Source organism: Trachemys scripta, chromosome 1 (genome assembly GCF_013100865.1).
Source record: "Trachemys scripta elegans isolate TJP31775 chromosome 1, CAS_Tse_1.0, whole genome shotgun sequence".
Classification (NCBI taxonomy): Eukaryota; Metazoa; Chordata; order Testudines; family Emydidae; genus Trachemys; species Trachemys scripta.
In genome coordinates, this window is record NC_048298.1 from 340,925,670 (window position 1) to 340,934,974 (window position 9,305).

At 45.7% G+C, this 9,305-nt stretch overlaps 1 protein-coding gene across 1 annotated transcript; it reads left to right on the top strand.

Annotated features, from left to right (window-relative positions):
- Nucleotides 1–7,837: 7,837 nt before the first annotated feature.
- LOC117872565 (putative olfactory receptor 52P1) lies at nucleotides 7,838–8,776 on the top strand. Its single transcript, XM_034761192.1, has one exon. It carries the CDS (start codon nucleotides 7,838–7,840, stop codon nucleotides 8,774–8,776), a length of 939 nt encoding a protein of 312 aa, XP_034617083.1.
- The last annotated feature ends 529 nt before the right edge of the window (nucleotides 8,777–9,305 follow it).

Sequence of the window (9,305 nt, forward strand, 5' to 3'; positions counted from 1 at the left end):
CTAGATAATTGTCTCTTCACAGACTGCTCCTTCAATGAGACCTGTGAGGTTGTGCTCAGACTGCAATCGACTTATTCACAGAACTGGATCTGCATATCAGCTTCCAAAAATTTAACTTCACCCCTGTACTGAGCCAAGAGTTCATAGGGACCGACCTTGACTCATTACAGGCCAAACCCATAGACAGGGCAAAACAGCCCTCAAATATCATCCAGACACTTCCTCCAACTCCTGGGGAATATGGTGGCCAGCACAGTGGTGATATCTGATGCCAGACTTCACATGCCACCTCCAGTTGTGGTTCAGATGAATCTACAGCACTGGTGAGGCCACATCTGGAGTATTGCATCCAGTTTTGGGCCCCAGCAGGCCAAGGGATGTACTGGCCGTGGCTTCCTGCTGACCCCATTGGACTGGAGCAGCGAACCACGGCCAGTGGGAACCGCGATCGGCCGAACCTGCAGAGGCAGCAGGTAAACAAACTGGTCCAGCCCACCAGGGTGCTTACCTTTGCGAGCCGCGTGCCAGAGGTTGCCGACCCCTGGCGTATAATGTCACAGTGGAACCCCAGTAAATGAGATAGTGTCCACACTTTGAGGACAGGGATCAACAAATCCACTGACTGGAGCAAGTCAGTTTTTCTCTTATTTAATTGGCCCCTCAGAGTTGGTAAGACAACTCCCACCTGTTTATGCTCTCTGTATGTGTGTATATATATCTCCTCAATATATGTTCCACTCTATATGCATCCGAAGAAGTGGGCTGTAGCCCATGAAAGCTTATGCTCTAATAAATGTGTTAGTCTCTAAGGTGCCACAAGTACTCCTGTTCTTTCAGTGACCATTGTGCCTCCTGCCCAGAGTGTCATCTGGCCATTCTTATGTGCTGAAGGCTGGAATGTTGTTGCCTCGGTAACGCTGTTCAGGCTACTCAGTGCTTCTGTCCTTGCATCTCCAGCGTTATCAGTATTATCAGACAAAGTGGCCTTCTCATTCAGCAGACCTCGATGTTACTCATAAAGAAAGACCACAGGCATGGTTTAGTGAAAAAGGCTGTTGGCCAGGTTTATTACCTGCAAGGTGCAGCCCTAGTGCCTTGCCTACGTGGTTACAGGTACACTAACACATGAGTGCTGATTGACTCAGTCAGCAGCAGGACTGTCTGCTGTCCCCTAGTCCACACAAAGGGTTAAGGTGAGGTACTCCAACATGTATAAACTGAGACAAACAACTGGGAGATAAACAATTAGTGTACCATCTTTTGTGCTTCGTGGCTTCTGTTTGTCACCTCCTCTTGTTCCTGATATCGTAGACAAAACATACCTATTCATTATTTTGTCAAAGCATCTCATCTTGTACTAGATTGGGATGTATCTGCACTAGCCTTGAACATCTCCCTCCACCCTCCCTCTCCTAATTACAGCCTGTGCAGTGACTCTAGCAGTCCCCAGGCTTCAGGGCACATGCTGATTGCTGAAGGGACTCAGGACGCTGCTCCTGCCCATGGCACAATATTGCCCTATGGGGGGTTTATGACTGAGCAGGGGCAATCAGTGCTGCCCCTGATCAGAGAGAGGCTATCAGATGGGAGGGGCTATTACTATGTGTTTGAAACAAGGATATGCGAGAGCCTTTCCATTACATGTTGCTTTATCAGGGATTCAGCGCAGGGCTTGTCAGCTGGGAGGATGAGGAGGAGATGCTCATATTCTATGACAATGGGCAGCAGCAGGGAAATGCTGATAGATAAATGAGTACGTCTAAACCTTGGCTCTTTCTTTTCTCTCTGGTTTTTTAGTAATCCTGGACCACTCTATCAAGTCTGCAAAACTCAGTTTCCCCTGACAATCTGAGCCTCTCTTATTGGCAAATTACTTTTTCACTCCCAGGAGAGGCACTCAGGCTGAAGTTCTCCAAGGTCAATTTTCTGCTCTTCCAGCTGCTCCTGGGAATTCTCTGGTTGTCCAGGCTAACCTCAGAGTCTGCTGGGACTGTAAGGGGAATCATAAAGGTCTCTGTCAAGTATGTTGAATGTCAGACATGAAAATTATACGCTGATTCTCAGGGCTCTGCCTTCCTATTGCAGTAAGGAGATTTCCTCTCTCTGCTGAGCAGGATTTCGGTGAGTTGCCTGTTTCTGTATTAACGTTAGTGCTGAGGGCCCAAGAAGGGTTCCAGGGTTCAAATCCAGAACCACCTGGGCAGCAATTTACCAGCACAGCAACTTGAACTGCTTAGTATTGTCAGAAATACCAAGGGATTTACCTGGTAAATTTGGAACTACAGATGTCCTGGAAATAGTTTAGAGAAATTCTTGTTTTTAAGATCAGTTCCTTGTCTCTTACTGTGTCCTTCTATCTGTGTGAGTAGCTTCCTTTTTATGGGCTGTGTGGTTTTCCCTCTGGTTCACTCATGTTTTCCAATTCAGCAACCTCATTGCCTTGCTAGGAAGTGCAGCCAAAGCCTCTGCAGTGGGTATGTGTGTTACCAGGGTGATAAACAGGTTTCAGACAAAGGCCAGATTCTGCTCTCATATTTTGCTGGCAGTGGATCACTTCACATGTACTCCAGCCTCCCTGAGAGAAAAAACAGGGCCCAAGTGTTTGAACTCTCCATCTTTCATGCCCCTAGTCTCAGAATGCCACATAAACTGAGGGTTTCCTTCAGACTCCTTGAGCTCTCTGTAGCAGAACTGGAAGCCGTGATTTTCGCAGCTCCTAGCTGAATGTTAAACACCCAGGGTGAAATCTTGGTGCTACTAAGTTCAATGGCACAACTCCCAAAAGGGCCAAGAGTTCACCCTAAATCCACATTTAGAGACTTCAATAAATGGCCTGATTTACCCTGGCACTGAGCCTCCAGTGACTTCTACTGGAGTTGTCTGTGGCCTCTAAGGACCAGGGAGCTTATTTGGAACAAAGAAGAACTGACAGGAGAGGAGTCTGGATGAAATCTGAAACTCACAGGCTTAGAGGTTCAGAACAATCAGGGTAACATTTTTTTTGAGTGAGGAGAGGGGTCTGCTTTCTCTGTGCCCCTGCATCTCTCGTTGTGGAGAGGGCGAGAAGCACCAAAATGTAGTAAAGGTAAAAGCATGTTTCTGGCTTAAAATAATCCAGGGGGGCATTGCAAATCTCAGTGGAGGGGAGGTCCAGGAAAGAAGTGTCATGTGGGCAGAAGGGAGGATGCCCAGTATCCAGATTACAGTGGCATGGAGTCCTGAAACTGGGTGAAATAGGGAATGGACATCTTTCCTAAAGCACAAACCAAAGAAGTGTAATGAGGCCTCCTGGGACAGGGGACTGGCTCAGACTACAACAGAATGTGGACCACACTGTAGCAGATTGTCTCTGATACTGTCCCCCATCCCTCCTCTCGTGAGTAACCCCACTGCAGCCTCATGGTAACATCAGCAATTGCCAACACAGAAAAGCAGCGTCAGGAAGGGGTGTCTGGGTTTCTAAGGTGCTGCAATACGTTAAAGCTGTGTGTCGTTTTGAGGAAGAGTTACTCACGCTGGCTCCTTTTAGTCTCCACGTCCTCTCTCCCTCCCGCTGGTCTGTCCCTCTCTCCTTCCCTGCACAGGTTGAGCTGCTGCTGGGGTTCCCTTTCCCCCAGAAAGGCAGTTCAGGCTGATCTCCCCCTTTTCCCTGGTGCAGGCAGACTTTGAGTTTAACCTAGTCTGAGGAGGTATTGCTGTGAGCTGTCGCTGTGTGATGTGGCATGTGGTTTTGATCCTGGGTGAGGGGTATCACTCTGCGGTGGGGCTGGAAGTTGTGGGGCAGGGGGAACGAGATGGACAAGCAGGCAGCACTGGGGTTTGTGGGGGCAGGTAGGGGAGTGTACACAGGCAGGTGGGCAGCACTGGATGTTATGGGGTTGGGGATCGGGTGTACATGGACAGTTGGGCAGTGCTGTAGGTTGTGGATGCAGGGAGGGAGGTGTACAGGGAGGCAAGCGGTGCTGGTGACAAATTTCCTTCGTGATTGTTGGTCCAAGGCCAGTGCTGGGAGGTTTCTTCACCCCCCAGTGTTTTTGGACTGGTCTCAGGGTCTCTTTGCCCTGGCAAGCCACAGAACTGCAGCCTGGGTGTCACAACCTTTATTCAGTTTTGTTTCCATTTGTTGTTGTTGTTACATAACTTCAGGTATTTCACCAGTGGAAAGAACCATTGATCTTTGCTTTTCAGTTGGTTCAATCTCCTATCATACTCTGACCCCCTCCATCCTTACCCTCCTTCCCCATCCCAGGCTGCCCTGATTCCAACAGCACACTGGTTGCCAGTGTCTGCTCCATACTTCCCAGTCATCCCTGGCTCCCACAACCTCCAAGCCGGCCAACTCTCCTATGATAAACGAGGGTGGGTAGCTCCCTTTTATGGACACCCAGCCAGTCAGTTAGCTATAGAATCCTCCTTAGCAGTTGTACCCTAATTGCCTTACCTGTAAAGGGTTAAGAGGTAAACTTAAAATGAGTTGGCACCTGACCAGGGGAACCAATAGGGATGCTGTACCCTTTAACATTGGGGAAAACTGCTGGGTGTAGGGGTCTTTTGTTCTGTTGGGCAGAAACAGGCAGGGCAGTAACTATGCTGTAAAAAGCTTTGAGCCACGTATGGGAAATCATCAGGATCATACCTACAAACTACTCATTTGGAGTTCCGGATATGTAATCAGATCAGGAAATGTTAGGTAGACACGATTAGGGATCTTTTTTGTTTTGGCTTGTGGATTCCTCTGTGCTAACCCCAGGTGCTTTTGTTTTGTTTTGCTTGGTAACCTTTAAGCTGGAACCCAGGAAGCTATTCTTGGTGCTTAATTCCTGCAGTTGCTCTTTAAAATCTAGCAACAACCTGAGTTTCCAGGTGTATTTTCTTTCTTCTTTTTTAATAAATTTTACCTTTTTTAAGAGGTTTGTGCATGTTTTTTTTAGTTAGTTGGTGGCAACAGCTGATGTTCTTTTTTTTTTTCTTTTCCTTTCTCAGTTCTTCCCTAGAGTGGGGGTGAAAGGGCTTGAGGGTGCCCCACAGGAAGGAATTCCCAAGTGCTCCTTCCTGGGCTCTCAAAGGGGTTCTGCACTTGGGTGGTGGCAGCATCTACCCATCCAAGGTCAGAGAGAAGCTGTAACCTTGGTAATTTAATACAAGCCTGGAGTGGCAAGCACTAATTTTTAGAGTCCTTGCGGACCCCCACCTTTTGCACTCAAAGTGGCAGAGTGAGAAATGGGCTTTGACATCTCCCCACAACTCTTCCTTGTCTGGGGAGTAATCATTGACTGTATCTCACCGGTGAGAAATCTCACACCCGAGCAGGAAATGCCAGGGCAGCTGTGCTTCTGCTCTTGGTGCACCCATAGACACCGCACACAGCTTTGGGGTCTGCTACACAGGAACAACTCGCAAGTTGAGAAGTTTGCACATTCTATAACGAGAGCAGGGAACTCTGGGACATGTCAGGGCCTAGATAAATACAGCTTAGCCAGCTCTGTTAGTCATTCACTGTGACGGTTGTACAGTCATTCCTCAGAGTGGGGATTTTATGGGCTCAGGTCATTATTTTTGTCATCTAACACATTCATCCATGTAGTGTCTCATGGGATTTCTCAGCCGCATGAAATACACACCTAGTGTAACATTTCCAAGGTGCCAAAGTCAAATAAGAATTTCTCCCCATAGGGCTAAATTCACCACGGTCGTGAATAGAAAAAAATGCCTTCAGTAAGCTCAGGCACAAACTTGTAGGCAAAATGCCTCAAGCTTACTCCTGGGACATATTAGTAAATTCAATGGCCAGGAGAGACCATTTTGATCATCTGGTCTGACTTCATGAATCCGCCAAGACCCTTTTTAAATTGTTCCAATGGTTAACTTCTCTGACCATTTAAAAAATGCACACCTTATTTCCAGTCAGAATTTATTTAACTTCAACTTCCAGCCATGGGATCGTGTTATGCTAGACTGAAAAGCCTATTATTAAATATTGTTCCCCATGAAGGTACTTACAGACTGTTATCAAGTCATCCCTTAAGCATCTTTGTTAAACTAAATAGATTGAGATATTTGACTCTATCACTGTAAAGGCAGGTTTTCTAATCTTGTAATAATTCTTGTGACTCTTCTCTGAACCCCCTTCAGTGTATCAAAATCCATCTTTAATCCTGGTCACCAGAACTGGATAAAGGATTCCAGCTGAAGTCACACAAGTGCTAAATACTGAGGTAAAATATCTTGTCTACCTCTCCTTGAGTTAAAAATCACTTAGACATGTTAGATGTCTTCAAGTCACCAGGCCCTGATGAAATGCATCCTAGAATACTAAAGAAACTGACTGAGGAGATATCTGAGCCATTAGCTATTATCTTTTAAAAGTAATGGAATATGGGAGAGATTCCAGAAGACTAGAAAATGGCAAATATAGTGCCCATTTATAAAAAGGGGAATAAGGACAACCCAGTGAATTACAAACCAGTGAGCTTACCTTCTGTACCAGGAAAAATAATGGATCAAATGATTAAGGAATCAATTTGCAAACATCTAGAATATAATAAGGTGACAATTAATAGTCAGCATGGATTTGTCAAGGGTTTTAGCCTGAAGGACTTCTCTGTTTCGGCCCCCAGGAGGAAGAGTTACCGCTCTTCTACCACTCTCTGGTCTCCATCCCTGGCTTCCTGCCTCTGGGCCTGTATGTAGCCCCTGGTGAATTAAGCTGGCATCTGCTTCCCATTCACCAGTCAGGTGCAGATTTCTCTAGTCAGCTCCAATTTACCTTCCTTAATAGGAGCTGGAGTGGCAGAGGGCTGGCTCAGGAGTTCCTGTCCAGCACCCTGTCACACAACCCTAATACCTAACAGGTAGAGACAAGTTTGTGTCCTGAAATCCGTGGGCATCCAGGCTTTCCAAAATATGTATTTAGCTGTAACTATTGCAACTAGATAGTTTTACCGTCCATAAAAATGTCCAAACCCTTCCTGATTCTTACTTAGCTCGTGGAATCAACTACCTCCTGTGGCAATCAGTTCCTCAGTCTAATTAGATGCTGAGTGAAGAAAGCATTATTTTTTGTCTGTTTTGAATGTGCCACATTTCAGTTTAATTGAATGTCCCATTGATCTTGATCTACTCTCTACCAGCCAGTATTTAATAGACTTTTCTCATATCCTCTGTAATTCATCTCAACTCTAAGATAACAATGTCAGTCTTTTCAACCGCTTTCCATATGAGAGTTAACTCGGGACCTAGATTATTCCCTGCAACCCTCTAGTTCTTCAATATCTTTTGTGAGAAGGGTGCCCAGTACCTCAAACAGGAGTCCAGAAGAAGGTGAAATATTAACTGACTGATCTCATGGCATTATATTGTTTGTATGAGTCCCCATTTTATGCCTCCTGCATTCCAATGTTTTGCTCAGTTTCTGTCCATTCTTGCACGGTGAGCATGTTTTCACAAGGCTGAGTACCAGGACACCCAGGTCCCTCTCCTGAGTTCATACAGTTAAATTAGAATCTTATAAGGTGTTTGAGGAGTTCAAGTTTTTCCTTCATATGGGCATAAACGTTTCAGTTATTGACTTCAAAGTTCTTCTGCCATCATGCTGCCCATTCACCTGGCTTGGTTAGCTCCTTCAGAGGACTTATCTGGCCTCGACTATGACCTAAATAATCTGTTGCCATCTGTAAATGTTGCCATTTCACTACTCACCCCCATTTCTAGATTGTTAATACCTATAAAATATTTACCATATATTTTTTTAAAAAGCATGTAACCCTCCTCTCTGTGCATCTCTCCCTTCACAGGAACCTTGAGCCTTTCTGAGCCCAATATAAGCATTCAACATCTCATGTCAATTTTCAACCTCACCGCCTTTGAACCGTCAACATTCATCCTAATGGGGATCCCTGATCTGGAAGCTGCCCACCTCTGGATCTCCATTCCGTTCTCTACATTCTACATTATTGGCCTATTGGGAAATTTTACAGTTCTGTTTGTTGTAGGCAAAGAGCAGACCCTACACAAGCCGATGTACCTGTTGCTCTGCATGCTGGCGCTCACGGACATTGGCACGTCTACCTCTGTTGTGCCAAAGGCACTGTGTATATTTTGGTTCAATTTGAACAGCATTAATGTGGGTGGCTGCCTCACCCAGATGTTCTTCCTTCATGGGGTTTCTATGATGCACTCAGCCATCCTTGTGACAATGGCCTTTGATCGCTATGTTGCCATATGTAACCCTCTGAGATATGCAACTATCCTCACCAATGCACGAATAGCTAAGCTAGGGTTAGTGGGTTTGATAAGAGCTGTTCTCCTCATTCTACCCCTGCCCCTGCTCCTGATCAGGCAGCCATTCTGTTCCAACCACATTATCCCCAACACGTATTGTGACCACATGGCTGTGGCAAAGATGTCGTGTGGAGACATCACAGTCAACAGGACATATGGTTTGGTGATGGCATTTGTAGTCATCATGTTAGACTTGACTCTCATTGTCCTGTCCTACAGTCTGATAATCAGGGCCATCCTCAGAATCTCCTCCAAGAAAGCCCATCAGAAAGCCCTCAACACCTGCACAGCCCACATCTGTGTGATACTGATGTCTTATCCTCCCTTCCTCTTCTCCACTCTGACACATCGGTTTGGTCAGGGCATTGCTCCACAGGTTCACGTCATCTTGGCCAATCTCTATTTCCTCCTCCCCCCCATGCTCAACCCTATCATTTATGGGGCCAAAACCAAAGAACTTCGTGAGAAAATGGGCAAATACACCTGCAGAAGGTGATTTCCTAGAGCCACAGACTTTAAACCAGCATGACAGGAAGGGGAAGCAATATCTCCTTGTTAATCAAGTGTGCTCCGTTACAGTTTGGCTGAGCTCAGTATTGTGGACATTCAAAGTGTGAAAAGCTTCTCACACCTAACACCTTATCACTCCATCATCAAGCACTTTTCTCTCTGTTGCTGAGTTCCCTCTCTCTGACCATCACCTGGTCTCTTTCAGCTTTACTCATTATCCCTCATTTCTACACACACTGTCACTTGGCCTTTCCATGACTTCCAAACCACCTGAAGATACAACAGCTGTCTGAAGCAAGGTGGATTTCCATTAGATCCTTTGTGTTTTGTAGAAGTTATAAAAGATTAGCTAGCTAATGCAGTGTGCTTTGGAGCATCTTGAGAGATGTTAATTATTCAATACTGTTCTGGCAGTTAGGTAAATATCTGGGATCTTTTGCTTATGTCTGTGTGTGCTTAAATCAAATACACTGCAATGTTAGACAAGAGCATGATTAATTGCCTTTAATCCTTGA

What these genes read in the sequence shown, in the direction of transcription:
- LOC117872565 (XM_034761192.1), top strand. Translation starts at nt 7,838, where the DNA reads ATGTCAATTTTCAACCTCACCGCCTTTGAACCGTCAACATTCATCCTA.